This window comes from Bos indicus, chromosome 5 (genome assembly GCF_029378745.1).
Source record: "Bos indicus isolate NIAB-ARS_2022 breed Sahiwal x Tharparkar chromosome 5, NIAB-ARS_B.indTharparkar_mat_pri_1.0, whole genome shotgun sequence".
In the NCBI taxonomy this organism is placed as follows: domain Eukaryota; kingdom Metazoa; phylum Chordata; class Mammalia; order Artiodactyla; family Bovidae; genus Bos; species Bos indicus.
In genome coordinates this window covers 103706662-103724768 of record NC_091764.1, presented here as the reverse complement: position 1 = coordinate 103724768, position 18107 = coordinate 103706662, and the positions used below count along the sequence as shown (strand labels likewise).

General features: G+C 49.4%; 1 protein-coding gene across 3 annotated transcripts; it reads left to right on the top strand.

The window, feature by feature from the left end:
- The first annotated feature begins 303 nt into the window (after positions 1-303).
- On the top strand, positions 304-17845 carry PEX5 (peroxisomal biogenesis factor 5). 3 transcript variants are annotated; one of them, XM_019960220.2, is made up of 16 exons: positions 304-434; positions 1965-2127; positions 2428-2463; positions 2777-2909; positions 3346-3477; positions 9446-9551; positions 10072-10162; positions 10555-10665; positions 10920-11012; positions 11763-11882; positions 14402-14545; positions 14732-14802; positions 15148-15360; positions 15588-15753; positions 16068-16225; positions 16482-17845. In XM_019960220.2, the coding sequence occupies exons 2-16, from the start codon at positions 1981-1983 to the stop codon at positions 16681-16683; spliced, it is 1923 nt and encodes a 640-aa protein (XP_019815779.1). In that variant the 5' UTR covers positions 304-434; positions 1965-1980; the 3' UTR covers positions 16684-17845. The 3 variants fall into 3 exon arrangements, with proteins under 3 accessions (XP_019815779.1, XP_019815780.1, XP_019815782.1); XM_019960221.2 differs by lacking the exon at positions 304-434 and adding an exon at positions 1190-1342; XM_019960223.2 differs by lacking the exons at positions 304-434; positions 10555-10665 and adding an exon at positions 1190-1342.
- The last annotated feature ends 262 nt before the right edge of the window (positions 17846-18107 follow it).

The window sequence follows — 18107 nt, the reverse complement described above, 5'->3', positions numbered from 1 at the left end:
CTCTTGCCTGGAGAGCCCCATGGACGGAGGAGCCTGGTGGGCTGCAGTCCCTGGGGTCGCTAGAAGTCGGACACGACTGAGTGACTTCACTTTCACTTTTCACTTTCATGCATTGGAGAAAGCAATGGCAACCCACTCCAGTGTTCTTGCCTGGAGAATCCCGGGGACAGGGGAGCCTGGTGGGCTGCCGTCTATGGGGTCGCACAGAGTCGGACACGAATGAAGCGACTTGGCAGCAGCAGCAGCAGCACAGCCAGGAAGCAAGCCTGGCTCAGGGCGCCACCTGCTGATAACCTTCCTCTCCTGCACCCTAAGCTGGGATGGTACTCTTTTTTTTCCTTTTGGCACTAACTTGTCCTTGCTCAACTGTCCACAGCCCTGAGCACCTCCTGCCCTTCTTCATGACGTCAGGACACCCTGGGACTTGGAAGCCGGTGAGATTTCAGGGTTTGTCTTCCAGTGTCCTTGAGGTTTTGACACCAGGGTCAATTTTGTGGCAGATGGTGGGACCTGAGGGTTATTCTGTGATTAAAAATCGTTTCTTGCATTGATAGTTGTGCTTTCCCAGTCTGGGACCGTGGGAATAGGGTCACCACGGTGACCTTGACAGGTGGCGACGGAGGAAGGAGGGGAGAGAAGTGACTCACTGTGCACCTTCCCTGTAGGTTACCAGCTTGAAGTCTCAGGATGTGTTGGACCCTATTTTAGTCACCGGAATTTGTCATTTTGTGCTATTTTCCCCAATACGCAGATGTGGCTGAGGGATTCGGGGGCAGGCCTCTGTCACCATGGAAACTGTGACGCTGTCCTGCTAGGGGCAGTTTGGAAGCGGGGAGGCCTGGAAGGCTGGGGAAGGCCTGGAAAGCTGGGGAAGGCCGCGGATTTGACCTCCACTATTCCTGCGTTAGGGCCTTTCTCTAAAACCGAGACCTAGAAAGGGAGGGAACATGCCGGAGTCACAGTGCGCCCCCCGGGAAGAGGCAGAACGATCTGAGTCCACGATCCGCGTGCTCGGCTTCCCCACAAAGACCAGGAAGCCCGCCTAGCTCCATTCTTCTTTAAGATTTACATCAAATATGTCCTAGCGTCCACGATCTTTTCGAACACTCGCCTAGTCGACGCTCCAAGACTTCCCCTTTAAGACCCATGACTCCGCCCATTACGCTGCGCCGCATACTTAAAGCCCCGCCCACTTCAACAGCTTCCGCAGGGCAGCGGCGGCCGCGCGACGGACACTGCCCCTTTAAGCCCTAGCCCCGCCCCTGGCTCCCCGCCCCCTCCGCTCCAGTGCTCTCCGGCCAGCACCAGGTGCCGGGCCTGATCGGCGGCTCCGCGCGCGGCGGTGAGCTCTGGGCCCCGAGGGGCGCGAGGACACCTTCCTGGTCTTCCCCCCGCCCTTGCGGTGTCCTCGCAGGGAGCGGGGGCGGGGCTTGAGCTGCTACCGGGGCGGGAGAGATGGGGTGCTAGGAGCTCTGGAGGGGTGGGCCACGACCGGCCGAACAGGGGGTGGGGCCCAGGTGACTTAGGGGGCGGGAATGGCCCCCCTGCGGTGCTCGCCGGGCGACAGGGGTGTGGGGGCCTGGACTGACTGCCCCGCGGCGTGCCCCCTCTTCCTTGCCCGGCCAGTGTCCGCGTACAGCTCAGCTGCGGAATGGTCCCCCTTGGTTCCTTGGGGTCCAGGCCCGTCTGTGGGGGGGCGGTCGCCGTCTGTCCCGCTGCCTGAGACCGCAGTCGTGGAGGCCGCTGGAGAGGCCCCGGCGGAGCGCGGTAGCCTTTGAGGGGGGCGGCAGGAGGGCACCGGCCCCCCGACTCCTGGCAGAGGTGGGGGCAAGCCGAGAAGGCGCAGTGGCCCGCGGCCAATCACCTGGGACGGACGTCTGCCTGCCTTCCCCAGATACGGGCAGAGTTGTGGGTTGGGGAGGGGTTTGGCTCTTGGACCTCAGTTCCAAACCTCTGCCCATCAGAGAGCCGGCGGTCACCATGGCAATGCGGGAGCTGGTGGAGGCGGAATGTGGGGGTGCTAACCCACTCATGAAGCTGGCCGGGCACTTCACCCAGGACAAGGCCCTTCGACAGGAAGGCTTGAGGCCCGGCCCCTGGCCTCCAGGAGCCCCAGCCTCGGAAGCGGTGAGTGCTTTTGAGGTGGAAACCTGGGATGGAGGGTCCAGATGCACGCTTTGGGATAACTGCTTGCTTTATTGTGTTTCAAATAATAGCAGTTACTGATGAGTCAGCTTTACTGTATTAGGCATTGAACGACTTTGTATAGAGGAAGGCAACCATTTTGTGGATGAAGAAACTGAGGCTCAGAGAAGTTTTGTCACTTGCCCAAGGTCATATGAATGGAAGAGCTGGAATTTTTACCCAGGGCTGAGTTAGGGTCTGTGGTCTTCACTACTTTACCATATCATCTCTCTTTTGTCTTAGGTCTCTAAGCCTTTGGGGGTAGCTTCTGAAGATGAGGTAAATATACCAGTCTCTCCTGTCTCATTTTTTGTTTGCTCATACTTTAAACTTGGCTCACTCTTTTTTCAGTCTGCAGGCTTCCCTGATCCAATGAGAGTTGCCTCAGCTTTCTTGTTTGTTTTTTTTTAACTTATGTATTTTTTAATTGAAGGATAATTGCTTTACAGAATTTTGTCGCTTTAAGTATTCTTTGAGCGTTTCCAAATCTATGGGTTCTGGGTTTCCCTTTCCTTGTGTTTGACGTTTGTGTCCCTCATGGAATGGGCCCCTGTTTCTTGCTGGGTTCGCTTTACCATCTCTCTTCTGACAGTTGGTGGCTGAGTTCCTCCAGGACCAGAATGCACCTCTCGTGTCCCGTGCCCCTCAGACCTTCAAGATGGATGACCTCCTGGCCGAGATGCAGGAGATTGAACAGTCAAACTTCCGCCAGGCACCCCAGAGAGGTGGGTCCAGGGTCTGGTGTTAGGGAGGGGAATCACTGTTTTCTGGGCAGATGGAGACAAGGGGATTTTGTATTTGGAAGCCGCTGATATTGGGGAGCTGAGTTATAGAAGGAGACAAATAGAGTAGAGTGTTTTCACATGTACTCAGGGCTTCCCTGGTGGCTCAGACAGTTAAGAATGTGCCTGCCAATGCAGGAGATGCGGGTTTGATTCCTGGATCTGGAAGATCCCCTGGAGGAGGAAATGGCAACCCACTCCAATATTCTTGCTTGGAGAATCCCATGGACAGAGGAGCCTGGCGGGCTACAGTCCACGGGGTTGCAAAGAGTTGGACACGACTTAGAGACTAAACAAGAGCAACAACAGGGTTCCTGAGGCCTGATGGAATGATGTGTATTTTCCTCAGTTCTCTCTCTCTCTCTCTCTCTCTCTGAAGCCCCTGGTGTGGCAGACTTGGCCTTGTCCGAGAACTGGGCTCAGGAGTTTCTCGCAGCTGGAGATGCTGTGGATGTCACTCAGGAGTATAATGAGACTGACTGGTCCCAAGAGTTCATCTCTGAGGTTACAGGTGAGGCTTGTCATGGGAAAATCTAAAATGGTTCCTATGGGGCAGAGTTCTACACTGTTATCCTCATTCATGTTTTTTTTTTTTTTTTTTTTTTAAACCCTCATCTATATAGAGTGATTTCAGCTGCTTATGACCTTTCTGAACTCGACTCTCTTCTATAGGGCACTGAACCAGGTTTCTCTTAGATGGTAAAAGGGAATTGAAACTTATATTATGCAGAGGAGTAGGTTTGAACTGGTTAAGAGACTGGGAGGAGAGAGAGAACATGAGGAGTTAGGTTTTCTTCTTTGTTACCTGGAACTTTATTATTGTAGTTTGGTGGAGAGATCCACAGATTGGATGGGTGGCAGTGTTGCCTAGGAAGAAAGAGCTGTTCACGGCATCCCTGGGGATTCTGGCATTAAGTTGTCCTGAGCAGGGTTGGAGCCTTGGAAAGTGGAATTGTGGAGTTCAAAGGCTTGAAGTGTACGGTCTTGGTGATGATAATAAAAATTAATAATATGAGCTAATGTTTACTTCGCCATGAGCTAGGCTTTGTTTCAGTGCTTTAAATGCATTGTCCATTTAATCTCCCCGAAAACCCTTGAGGTTGTTACTGTTTTTATTCTTAGTACATAGATAAGAAAACTGAGGCTGAGGGATTAAGTAGTTTGCCCAGGGAATCATGGATTTGTAAGTGGTGGAGTTGGAATTTGACTCTGGGTTTGAATGATTCCAGAGTTGGTGGGCTTAGCCATTATGCTGTACTGCCAGGCCTGCATCTTAAGCTCTTCAGGGTCCCAGCCTAACATTCCATTTTTGAGTTGTCCAAGGTCATCACACCCCGTGGGACTGCTTCTTCTCCCCTCAGCCTGTCTGAGGACAGGCCTGAGCAAGGGCCTTCTCTTCAGCTTTGCTTTTCCTGATTGCTCTCAAAGTGAGCACTGTTAGGCTATTTCCACTTAAGAAATCAAGAATAACAAGAGAGATAAAGGGAGAAAGTCACAAAGATCCTGGCCTCTCAGGGTCCTCCTGTCATCATAGTTACTGAATTTTCATGACACGATTAATGACCTCATGGGTACCTCCCGCCCCCAGTCATTTTTTATTGTCCTAAAGATAGGCCTTCCTCTACACACAGGAGAAAACCCCCAAAATCTAGCAACTAAAATAAAATAAAGCTGCTGGTCTCTTTTATCATGACTCCCTTTCCCTCTTTTAAATTGGAGTTTAAGGAAGAACAGTGAGTGTTCTTGGTTTCTGGGCACTTCATATTCTCAAAGCCAGTTGAGCTTCACAGTGACAAAAGGTAGATATTCTGCCCGCATTTTATAGACACGGAAATTGAGTTTTGAAAGGGTTAATATTTTGTCTGATTATCATTCAGTAACAGAGATGATATTCAAACTTATGTCTGACTCCAAGCTCCGTACTTAGAACCATTACACTATCATTGAGAATCTTCTTTGGAATTGCCTCAACTGGAAAATCTGAGCTTTAACTACAAAGTTCCCTCCACCAGACTAGTACTCACCTTTTTGTACAAATTTTAGCTTTAAGTGCTCTTATTTCAGAGATACTTCTGTTATAACTCACGAGCATCAGTCATTTTTGATAACTCAGGATGAGTTTTTAGTTATTATTGATGAGATTTTTGTTATTACAATTACTCAAGTGCTTGGAGCCATTGAAATCTTCCTTATCCTGTAAATGAAGAGCTACTTTAGAAAAATGTATTGGACCTGTCTTATGTGTTAAATTCTCTTTGGGAGATCTCTCTCTTCCTCCTCTTGTTTCCTGGAGGCAAGGATGTGGAAAACTGGAAAGGAAAGTTGAGCTGTGTGGGATCTATCTTCGTATAAATGCTCTGTTGCAGTAATATATTGCTTTGTATGTAATGGCCCTTCAGGATTTATTGAATGAAAAAGTTGAGATCTGGCAGAAAGAACTAGAGGGAACTGACTTCTTAGTACAGTCCTTTGTGGTATCTGCAGAGATTTGGTTTCAGGACCCCTGTGGATGCTCAAGTCCTTTATATAAAATTGCATCATATTTGCATAGAACCTAACCTCCCATATGCTTTAAATCTCTGGATTAATTATTAATATCTAATACAGTGCCAGTGCTTTGTAAATAGTCGCCAGCATGGGACAAACTCATGTTTTGCTTTTTGGAACTTTTTGGAATTCCCCTGCCCCACCCCCTCTGAATATTTTCCATCTGTAATTGGTTGAATCCGTGGATGTGGAATCCCTGGACACTAACCTCATAGCATTTATGGCTGATATTTTCAGAGTAGTGACATAGCCTGTTTCTTTGTGGATAAGTAGACTTCAAGTTGAGAGAAGGTTATATTCTTTAAATCTTTAATATTTTTAAGTCTCCATTATAAGGATTCCAGAATTTAGTAAGAAACCATTTTTTCTTGTTTTAATGTTGTATTTGGAAATATAGTGCCTATGGAAGTTGCAAAAAACATGTACAGAAAGTTTCTGTGTGTCTTTACCTCTGTTTTCACCATTGGTCATATTTTGCATTTGTTCGTTATGTACAATATCAAAATCAGAAAATTGCCATGATCCATGTTTTGAACTGTGGTGTCGGAGAAGACTCTTGAGAGTCCCTTGGACTGCAAGGAGATCCAGCCAGTCCATTCTGAAGGAACTCAGCCCTGGGATTTCTTTGGAAGGAATGATGCTAAAGCTGAAACTCCAGTACTTTGGCCACCTCATGAGAAGAGTTGACTCATTGGAAAAGACTCTGGTGCTGGGAGGGATTGGGGGCAAGAGGAGAAGGGGACGACAGAGGATGAGATGGCTGGATGGCATCACTGACTCGATGGACGTGAGTCTGAGTGAACTCCGGGAGTTGGTGATGGACAGGGAGGCCTGGCGTGCTGCGATTCATGGGGTCGCAAAGAGTCGGACACGACTGAGCAACTGATCTGATCTGATGTATCTTATTAGATTTCACCAGTTTTACGTACTTTTATTTGTGTGTTTATAGTTTCATGTAGTTTTATCACATGCAGATTTGTGTAACTATCACTGCAATCAAGATTCAGAATTATTCCATTACCACGTGAAGCTCATTTTTGAGTCTGATGTATTTCCTGACGGAACTCCAACCCTCCCCCCTTATTTAGCAATCTTGTGGGCCAAATAACTATCCATCTTGTGATTGCTCAGCTCTAGAGAAGAGAAACATCTTTAAGGGGTTTTGAGTTTAGATTGCCTCAGGTAACATGGTGTGTGGGGTTTACATGACAGTCATGAGAGATAAACCTGCTCTTCATAGGAAGACCAGTGGCCAGAATTAGCAGATGGTGATTGGCGATAGATCTCCCCTTGATGGCAGCAGAAAGGCTGTGGAATAAAAGAAATAACAATCTCATTGTGATGTTTCCACTTTTGTATGGCTTTGCCTTGAGCCGACAGGAATGATTATAGTAGCTAATACTTGTTACTCTGTGCTTTACACTGGCATTATCCCATCTGGTCTTCACAAGAATCCTGGTGAGGTAGCTATTATTATCTCCATTTCACAGATAAGGACTTAGAAACTTAGGGGGTTGACTGATTCGTGGGGAGGGAGACTTGGGGCAGGAGACGCACAGTGAGTCAGTGATAGAGTTGGGATCCGCGTGCAGGTAGGCTGACCCTAGAACCTGCCTTCTTTCTTTTTTTTTTATTTTTTAAATGTAATGAATTAATTTGGCTGTGTCAGGTCTTAGTTGCGGCACACAGGCTTCTCTCTGGTCATGTCAAGAGGGCTCCAGAGTGCGGGGTCTGTAGTTGTGGCACGTGGGCTTAGTTACTGCGCAGCGTGTGGGATCTTTGTTTCCCGAATCAGGGATCAAACCTGTGTCTCCCGCGTTGGAAGGCGGATTCTTAATGGACCACCAGGGAAGGCCCTAGAACCTGCCTCTAGACCACTGTGTTATTTAGCAGATGTGGAAACTTCCACAGATAGAGGTAGGAAATTCTGAGTTTTTGACTGTTGAGTTGGTGTTCATGTTTCTAGATGAGATGAACACACACTGAGAATTGAAGTGAGGTGGAGGCTCTGAGTCAGATGTCTGGTATCTAGGTTAGGTTGCTGGGTATCACTCTAGGATCTCCTGACTTTGGATAGTCCCTCCCACTCAGCAGGCCTTAGTTCCTTCAATCTCACAGGCAAGCACATGGATCTGGATTTCTATAAGATTTTCTCAAAAAGCATTGAAGGCCAGGTAGTATTTTTTTGATTATTTTATTTTACATCCTTTGTTGGAGTAGATTCCCAATGCCAGAAAATCCTGAATCTCATGGCCAGTATGGTTAAATACCAAATTATGGCTCTTTGATGGTGATGCATCTCTGGGATTTTTTTTTTTTTTTTCCTAAACTACTTCTTGTCCATTGTAGAGTCTGGGTCATTTCGTACTTTTTCTGTCGCTTCTTGTCCTGTAAAGGAGGATTGCACAGAACTGGTGTTCTCTGTAATTCGAGGGGTATTTGTGGCCAGAATATGCTTTTGCGAAACATTCCAGCTGAAGGCATGACTGGAGGGTAAGGAGAAGGGACTGGTTATTTTTCAACAGAACAGGATTGGGGTATTAGGCATTTCCTTATTAGGTCTCCAGACTTGAGCCAACAGTCTAGCTGGGGCAAAGGAAAGAGAAAGGTTGCCTGTAAAAGCCAGTGAGGGAAATCAGGATATAAATGTTAGGAGCTCTTGAAATTAAGAGACCAAGTCCATGATCAAAAAAGTTGTCAACTGTATCTTTCATTTTATTGCTAATAAGTCACTCATTATTTATGATTAGGTGATACCTGTGTCTTGATTTTTTTTTTTCTTTTTCAGATTTTGGCATTGTTTTCTCAGATGTTGAGATTAGCTTGTTGAAATTATTCAGACAGAGTGTCAGTTCAATGGAATAGAAAGTTCTGTTATAAATCAATACTGAGAAGGTCAACTTGCCTCCTTGGTGTTAAAAGTGGTGACAGAGCTTCAAAAGACAGGATGACCATGTGTAAGGGCAAGAGGGCTGAGCAGGAAGGAAAGAAGACCACAAGCCCATCCTTCACTTCGTGTACTAATTCCTTAGGGCCCCTTTAAATCCTTTAATTTGTCTCTCTTTTTATTTCTGGCCTCAGAATAGAAAAGAGCAAAGTCCTGCAGGTTGAGAAAAGTTCAGCAGCCTCATTTGTTATGTTTATTCTGAGATTGCCTTGGTGCAACCTTTGTCACGAGAGCTTCTAAGACAATTTCTGGAATTAGACTGAAAAACATAGCTCTCAAAACCAGTCAGACGTGACAGAAGTCAGAATAGTGTTTATCCCGGGGTGGGGTGGTAGTGGGGGCCTGCGAGAACCCGCGAGGGAACAGGAGACAGTCCATGCCGTCCATGAACACACATCTGGAGTGTGTTCATAGGTAGAAATTAATGAAGCAGCACACCTAAGTCTGGCCCACTCTACGTACTTTCGTGTTTGTATGTTACATCTCAAAAAAAAAAAGACCCAGTGGGCAGAGTGGGCCCATACATCTCTAGGTCTGGCTCAGCATTCTGCTCCTCAGATTCTCTTGGTGGTACATTATGTTAGGATGAAATACGAGCCTCCTGTGCCCTGGAGGGCGTGAACTGTATAGACAGGACAGACAGAGGCTTGATTAAGGAGTGGGAGCGCTCATGTCTCCCTGGTCCCTGAGGTCCCCGCATCACCTCTGAGGAAGCTGGAGGCCCGGTGCCTGCTGTCTTAGTGAGCACTCTTGTATTTCAAACAAAAAGTGTTTGGTCCATACCCCTCTCCTGAGCCGCCTCATTTGGTCTCCTGTCCCCAGCTCAGTACACTTGTCCCCCAGGCCCCTGGGGAGTAGGTTGGATATTGAAAACTTGGTAGTGTTTTCTTTTGACCAGGGGTGTCTGTGGGATTCTGCCTTGACTTGGTTCATGTTCTCCCCTCCCTACTCCCTTGCTGACTGCCCACCTCTCTTCTCCTTGCAGACCCTTTGTCTGTGTCTCCGGCCCGCTGGGCTGAGGAGTACCTGGAGCAGTCAGAGGAGAAGCTGTGGCTGGGAGAGCCGGAGGGAACGGCTGCCGCTGATCGCTGGTGAGTCCAGCCTCTTCTCTCTGGATGGGCCCCGTGGAACGAGCACTGGACAGTCCCCTCCCTCAACCCCCTGTCTGCTCCTGTGCCCCCCAAGCTCCTCCATCTACATCCTCAAACCTACTTGCAGCCCCTTCATTACCTACTCTAAGGCTTCCACTTGTACAATTACCCCAGTTTATTTATGTTTCAAATGTAACTGAATCAAGAACCCTAACTATTGTACCAAGAATTCGTAGCTTTATCTGACGCACCTGTTTCCCTTTAATTTGGAGCCTGCTACTGTCTGTTCCTTCTCTCTGTCCCAAAGATGGTTTGGGGAAGAGAGAGGTAGAAGCACGTAGCTAGTGCTCTGCCCCTCCTGCCCAGAGGTCCTTCTTTAATGTAAAGTGGAATTTGTGGGAGTGTGGACACCCTCTCTCTTCCCCGATGAGAACTCTACTGCAGGCGAGGAGTGGGGAACAGTGAGGGCAAGGTAGTGGCAGACCCGCGTGTACAGTTAGCACATCCTCGCCTGTTCCAGGTATGATGAATACCAGCCTGAGGAGGACCTGCAGCACACAGCCAGTGACTTTGTGGCCAAGGTGGATGACCCCAAGCTGGCTAACTCTGAGGTGAGCTGCATCTCACCACTGCTGCTTCATCTGAGAAGTCAGGGGAACCCTTCCCTTACCCCCGTTTAGTTTAAAGAGAAAGAGCTGGGACCCAGGGTCCACTCCTTCCTCTCTGGGGCACAGAGACTTAGGGCCCTGCCTCTTCCCCCAGTCTTGTTGCCCGCACTTCCTTGCCTGCTAACCCTCTGTCTTTTCTGTGTCTTCTCCTATCTTTAGAGCCAGAGATCCCCCTCTCTTTGCTCTCCGCTTTTTCCAGGGTCCTTAGCATACCTTGTCTGAAGCTAGAGGTGGTCCTCAGGGGGAGGGGTCAGTGCAGGCTCCTCTGGGCATGGTCGAGAGGGCACACCTGCAAGTCCTCTCCCAAGTGGCCCGTGTATGTCTCTGTGCCCCAGTTCCTGAAATTCGTGCGGCAGATTGGCGAGGGGCAGGTGTCCCTGGAGTCCGGCGCAGGGTCAGGCCGAGCTCAGGCAGAGCAGTGGGCGGCAGAGTTTATTCAGCAGCAGGTAGGCTCCTGTCACCTCCCAGCCCCACCCCAGAGCTGCTGGTGCCCCCGGCCGTGGGCTCAGGGGTCCCAGAGGGTGAAGGGAACCTATTGCCAGCTTGTTTGGTAGCATCCAGGTCCTGAGTGGGCGGGAAAGAGATTCTGAGAATGTTCTTCTCAGAAGTGCCCAGGTTGGTGGTATCTAATGGGTGTTCACTGGGCATTTAGTGGGTAGAAAATCGGTGGTGGTGCTATGACCAGCCTGCTTTGTTACAGGGTACGTCAGAGGCCTGGGTTGACCAGTTCACAAGACCAGTAAACACGTCTGCCCTCGATATGGAGTTTGAACGAGCCAAGTCGGCCATAGAGGTGAGAACAGCTGGCGAAGTGTGACCAAGCCAGGAGTAAATGCTCCTCTGGAGAGAGTGGGTGTCCCAGCATCAGAGATGATGGAGAAGGCAATGGCACCCCACTCCAGTACTTTTGCCTGGAAAATCCCATGGACGGAGGAGCCTGGTAGGCTGCAGTCCATGGGGTCTCTAGAGTTGGACACGACTGAGCGACTTCACTTTCACTTTTCACTTTCATGCATTGGAGAAGGAAATGGCAACCCACTCCAGTGTTCTTGCCTGGAGAATCCCAGGGACGGGGAAGTCTGGTGGGCTGCCGTCTATGGGGTCGCACAGAGTTGGACACGACTGAAGTGACTTAGCAGCAGCAGCAGTAGCAGTATTTCGTAACATTCTGGATCATCTGTGTCAGAATTACTTGGGATGGGGTGTGAGTGTGAGTGATAGTCACTCAGTCGTGTCTGACTCTTTTCGACTACATGGAATGTAGCCTGCCATGCTTCTTTGTCCATGGAGTTCTCCAGGCAGGAATATTGGAGTGGGTTGCCATTTCCTTCGCCATGGGATGGTGTGGGTGCCTGTCGAAAACAGCACTTCCTGGGCCTCCCAGCCCACTGAGTCAGGATCTGGGAACAGCATCTGGGAAGAGCAGCAAAGGAAAGCTTTCCGGTGATCTGAGACACGTGGGAAAGGAAGAGCTACTGCACTGAGAGCGGGCCGGGGCCGTCACAATGGACCTTCTTCCCTATCTGCCCTCCCTCCCTTACAGTCTGATGTCGATTTCTGGGACAAGTTGCAGGCAGAGTTGGAGGAGATGGCAAAGCGTGACGCTGAGGCCCACCCCTGGCTCTCTGACCATGACGACCTCACATCCGCTTCCTATGACAAGGTGAGAAGTGGCTGTTTTCACGTTGCAGGGTTTCCTTCTTTTATTGTCTCTCCTTTACTCCTGAATTTGAAGGGTACCCACATTTAAATAATCATTTTCTTGAGCCCCCTTCCATGAAAAGGAAGCTTGGATTACTCCCAGTGTGCTAAGTCACTTCAGTGGTGTCCAACTCTTTGTGGCCCCATGGACTATAGCCCGCCAGGCACCTCTGTCCATGGGATTCTCCAGGCAAGAATACTGGAGTGGGTAGCCATTCCCTTCTCCAGGGGATCTTCCCGACTCAGGGATCGAACCTGTGTCTTTTAAATCTCCTGCATTGGCAGGTGGATTCTTTACCATTAGGGTCACTCCGTGTTCTTCTCCAATCATTGAAAGTATTCTTTATTCTTGGGATATAAAAGTTAATAACAGTAATAAGTGACATAGTACCTGAAATAGGGGTTTGTACATGATGCGTTAAGAGCACAGAAGAAGGAGCTCTGCTTTGGAGGTTGGTTGAAAGCATTTTAAGAACATTGATAGCTCCTTTGGTAGAAAATGTTAGGAAGTAGGCCATCTCTGCCCTCTAACGTAGTATCTATTTACTTATTGTTTTAAAAATTAATTTATTCTTTTGGCCATGCTGCAGGGCATGTGGGATCTTATTCCCTGACCAGGTGGTCCCCTACACTGGAAGGCGGACTCTCAACCTCTGGACTGCCAGGGAAGTCCCTGTTTTTAGATTCTTGAACCCTGTTTTGACATCATTGATACCTCGGGTGGGATATTGCAAAATTAGGATTAGAAGCATTTGAATTAATGTTCCACAAAAATATGCTAAACTTTGTTATCACATATGAACAATCCGGATTTTATCTGCCTTTTGCTGTTGAATTATATGTCAGTAGTAGCGTTTTTTTTTTTTTTTTTCAGATGTGGCTCTGACTCTGTCAAGTAAATTCATGGGTCTGTGAATGTAAATTTTTTTATTTATGGTCCTTAAATTGCAAGACTGCAGCCATACCTTGAGCAGCTATTGTAGACTGTTAAAATGAAGGAGAAAATTCTGTGATGGGATATACTGTACTTAGTAGTGATCCTGTTTTTGCAGTATGATCCTATGAAAGTTTGAGCAGACCAGACAGTGGATCAGGCCTAATGATTAGACTTTTTAGGCTGCAACAGTGATCCCAAGCTTATCCTGCATCTGTAGGTTGTTATGGGCTTCCCTGGTGGCTCAGACAGTAAAGAATCTGCCTGGAATGCAGAACCAGGCTCGATCCCTGAGTAGGAAAGATCCCTGGAGAAGGGAATGGCTGCCCACTCCAATATTCTTGTCCCTGGGAGAATCTCATGGACAGAGGAGCCTGGCGGGCTACAGTCCATGGGGTCACACAGAGTCGGACATAACTTAGTGACTGAGAAACAACAACATCCCAAGTCCATCTCCCGTATGTCGTGTTTCTTAAATCTCCATTGTAATTATTTAATTTTTATCTGTCACAAATAATTTGCATCTGATGGCTTATAGTGGTTTAGAACTTTGCTGGCAGGATTTAAGCATTTCTGGTTCTTGATCTCTTTCCCAATTATAATGAAGAATGGCCTCATCTATGTTCTTATTTCGTAGTTTTATTCTGGTTTGTCCTTAACTGTACTTAGAAAGGGCCTTGCCCTGTGTCTTGTATCTTGTTTTCATTCTGGTGTGTTGTTTTGTGGTGGTGACCCCTGCTCTCCTCAAAGGAGCGTTTTGTTCCCTAGTCACAGTCACATGCTTACTAGGAATCCAGTTTACCTAACACCTCTCTGCTGCGTGGACAGCCCCGGGACAGAACTCAGCACAATAGCATCCTAACCCCTCAAATGAGAACACCTCCACTAGAACAGGACGTGACTCTGAAGCCTTTTCTGCCCGCAGGATTTTGGAATTTAGCTTTCATTTATTATCAGATACAGATTAATACTAATAACTTTTAAGAATGAAACTGGAGAATAAATTAAGTTTTTCAAAGTGCTTGAATACTATCCTGTCAGTACGCACAGGACTCTGCGAGCTGGGTGAGAGTTGCAATTGAATAGCAGAGCCTCAAATCACATTTCCTTTATATATTATCTCACTATTGCAAGATAACAAGAAATGCCCTTGGAATAGCTAAAGAGAGCTTATCTCATACCCTAAGCAGATCCTGTTAAGAAATGTGCTCTGTCCAGTGCTGAGGAGTCAAGGATGTGGAAATATCAGCCGATAAAGACTTCCTAAAAATAAAGTTTAATTGCAGTGTGGATCAGAGTTTGCCAGGCTTTCCAGCTGCTGGGAGCAGGGTAGCAGCATGGGCTGACTTCACTGTGGTTGCGGACAGTCTCCTTCATGACATGAAGTGTTTGCCAGCATTTCTCCGATCCCTTTGTGGAGGCCCTCCACTTCCTCTCCACCTCTTGCCTGTCTTGGTTGTCATCTCTCATTCCCACTGCTCCATAGCAGCTCCCTCTGAGATTCCACCTTCTGAGACCAGGTCTCACCTGGCTCCTCTTCCTTGTAGGGGTACCACTTTGAGGAAGAGAACCCCCTGCGGGACCACCCCCAGCCTTTTGAGGAGGGGCTGCGGCGGCTCCAGGAGGGGGACCTGCCCAACGCCGTGCTGCTCTTCGAGGCAGCTGTGCAGCAGGACCCCAAGCACATGGAAGTGAGTGGCTCCTCCTTCTGACCTGATTAGAGAGGGCTCCGCCAGTCTTGAGGGAGGCCCTGAAGTGGGTAGTGCACAAGGGTTAGGGTCTGGGTGGGGGCCTGGGAGTGAGATGGTGAGTCTTTGGGGAGCCAGAGGAAGGGATGATGACTACACAGGTGATGAAATCTGGCACCTTCTCTCTAGGCTTGGCAGTATCTGGGGACCACCCAGGCAGAGAACGAGCAAGAACTTTTAGCCATCAGTGCGCTGCGAAAGTGAGTACTCTGAAGAGGGGGCACGGGTCGGGGAGGGGTGAGGTGGTCTTGGAGCTCTGCAAACAGCGTTTAGAACGACATGTCCTGGTCTTCTCTCTGGCCACTAACAAATGTTTTCTCATGATGAAACACTAAGGTTTGGAGTGAACTTGGGAATAACTGTCTCCATACCCTGGCTGATTCCTCAGCTGCTGAAATGTCCCCTTTCTCAGATCTGTGACTTTATTAATGACCCACCAGTAGGGGATTCCTCTGTATCTGGATGGAGGGAGTTGGCAGGTAACTCTCGGCTTGGATTGCAGGGTGTCCTGCTGAGACCAGCCCTGTCCCTCTTGGTCCAAACAGGTGCCTGGAGCTAAAGCCAGACAACCGGACGGCCCTGATGGCACTGGCTGTGAGCTTCACCAATGAGTCCCTGCAGCGGCAGGCCTGTGAGACCCTGCGAGACTGGCTACGCTACACGCCGGCCTATGCCCACCTGGTGGCACCCGGGGAAGAGGGGGCCGGTGGGGTGGGCCTGGGCTCCAGCAAGCGCATCCTGGGGTCCCTATTGTCTGAGTGAGTCAGGGGCTCCTGGGGTGGCAGGTGGTGACCAGGGAGAGGGAGGACCTGAACAGTGGAAGTTGGGGTAGATTGCCGCTCAGTTCTGGAGGGTTGGGAGACTCAGGGTTGGAAGGAAGGAAGGGTGCAGGTGGACAGATGCATCGTGGGTTAGTGAAGGGAGTACTGGGAATATAGACGTATCCATCCACCTGCCTTTCTGCATCTTTGTCTTCCTCACCCAGCTCCCTATTTCTTGAAGTAAAAGAGCTCTTCCTGGCGGCTGTGCGCCTGGACCCGACATCCATCGACCCTGACGTGCAGTGTGGCCTGGGGGTGCTCTTCAACCTGAGTGGGGAGTATGACAAGGCGGTGGACTGCTTCACCGCTGCACTCAGCGTCCGCCCCGACGTGAGCATCTGGGGAGGAGGGGAGAGAGGCCCTGACTCCGTGTCCCGGGGAGAAGTCATTTGATGGGACCTTCAGTGTCACGGGGTGTTTCCTTCCAGTTCTGCGTCCTGGTTTCCTTGGGAGAATTGGGAGGGGAAGGGCGGGAGTCCAAGCTCATCTGGGCTTAGGGGAGTCTGCAAGGGTGAGTGGTAATGTCGTGACTTGTGGAGACAGGAATGGGATCGTAACATGCTAGAGAAATAGAGTGGGGAGATGGGGCAGAGTTGGATGTGAGCCTGGCTGGTGTTTCTAACCCTTGGCCATCCCTGTCTTAGGACTATTTGCTGTGGAATAAGCTAGGGGCCACCCTGGCTAATGGAAACCAGAGTGAAGAAGCAGTAGCTGCGTACCGCCGGGCCCTTGAGCTCCAGCCTGGCTATATCCGGTCTCGCTACAACCTGGGCATAAGCTGTATCAACCTTGGGGCCCACCGGTAAGAGTGTCTGCTGAGGAGGGAATGAATGAACTAGTGAACGAACAAATGAATGAATGAATGAATGAGTGACTGAGTAAATGAATGAATGAGTGAACAAGTGAATGAATGAATGAATGAACTCCTCCCTGCCATGGGCCCTGGCTACTCTGATCTGTTACTTGACCACCAGGCCCAGCTGCTTTCTCCCCTCGCCCACTGACTTGCCTCCTTCCCTGGGTGTCCTCTCACCAGCTCTCATGCTTCTGCCCTGCAGGGAGGCTGTGGAGCACTTTCTGGAGGCCCTGAACATGCAGAGGAAGAGTCGGGGCCCTCGGGGTGAAGGGGGCGCCATGTCAGAGAATATCTGGAGCACCCTGCGTCTGGCCTTGTCCATGTTAGGCCAGAGTGATGCCTACGGGGCAGCCGATGCCCGGGACCTGCCCACCCTCCTGGCGATGTTCGGCCTGCCCCAGTGACAGTGGGATGAGCTGCCCTGCGAGTGTCTGCTGGAGGGGTCCCTGTGCTGGACATGATTCCCTCTCCCCAAATGGGCCTACCAAGGGGGCGGGCTGATGACCACAAGCGGTACCGCCTCTCAGGGGCCACCTCCGCGTAGGGGTGGGTAGTCTGCATTCTAGTTCCTGCATAATTGTAGGAAAAGGAGCCGTGTCATCGGAGCCCTTGGTAATTCAAGGGCTGTCCGTCCAGCTCCCTATCTGCTCATCATGCCCTTTCTTGGTGCTGCTTTTTGGTTAGGACCCAAAGATAGAGGGTAACTGTTGTCATCAGCTGCCGTTTCTGATGGGTCTGCCACATTTGTAACATCTGTCCTTCCCCGACCTTTCCCAGGAATTGATAATCACGCAGCCTCCTCAGGCAGTGGTGTGGGGCAGGTCCTACCGAGCACCTCTGTGATGACCGTGTCTAGGGTGGCATGTGAGATTGAAGTGTTGATTTGGCTCAGTGGAGCCGGGTTTTTAGGGGTACTTGTGGTTCTGTCATCCTTGGACCTCCCCTGGCTGCAGCTTGGGTTTCCTGGTTGCTGCTGCACACAGTGATGGGCATCATTGCGGGAGGGGTCTTCAGGGGCTACCGGGGTCAGTTGCTGCAGAGTGTTTGGGTGGGGGGAGTGGGGAGGAAGGCTTGTTGTGGACTGAGCCTTGAAGGAACAAGATGGGCTCAGGTCCAGGGCTCTGGTCTGGGGCCTGTGGAGGGAGTACAGAGCAGGGACGAGGACTGTCCCTAGTGCGGCCATCCCCCTCCGCTTAGAACGACCTGCGAGTTCTTCTGAAAAGCCGGTTCAGAAATTGCCACCATGCCAGATCCCCAACAAAGAGGGGGTTCAGCTTTACCTTGAGCCTCTGCCTTCCTTCTTCCCCCTCACCACCTCCACAGGGGGAGGGTGAGCATGGGTTCTGCCAAGAGACACACTCACCCCCAAAATGCCTGAGGTGGCCACGAAGCCGCTTGCCTTGTCTTCAGTAGCTAATGACCAGAGAGATTTTGTTTTTAAACTACCATGCTCCCAAGGTTCCATCCTGAAATTTATTTTTCTTTGTATGAATATGTGTAAATGATTTAAAAAATAAAGCTGTAAAATATTTGTATGAAGAATAAATGAAACTGACATGGCTTTGAGTCCTGCTTTTGGGTGTGCATTTGGTGTGCTGGGAAGGGAGTTGCTGTTTGGAAGTTGGTGTTCAACAGTTTTTCTCTCTTTATCTTTCAAATTCTCAGTGGAACATCGATTACCCAGCATCTACCCAGTAATTATTCAGCACCTAGTACACGGGAGGTACACGAATGAGATGGTCAGGGTCCCTGTGTTCGTGGTGCTGATGGTTTAGCAGGAGAGTCAGGTGTTTAGCAATTTTTTACTTGTGTTACTTCAATACAGAAA

What these genes read in the sequence shown, in the direction of transcription:
- PEX5 (XM_019960220.2), top strand. Translation starts at nt 1,981, where the DNA reads ATGGCAATGCGGGAGCTGGTGGAGGCGGAATGTGGGGGTGCTAACCCA. An exon ending in GGGTAGCTTCTGAAGATGAG is followed by an intron (nt 2,464 to 2,776) that starts GTAAATATACCA and finishes CTCTTCTGACAG; the next exon opens with TTGGTGGCTGAGTTCCTCCA. An exon ending in CCAAGCTGGCTAACTCTGAG is followed by an intron (nt 10,163 to 10,554) that starts GTGAGCTGCATC and finishes TCTGTGCCCCAG; the next exon opens with TTCCTGAAATTCGTGCGGCA.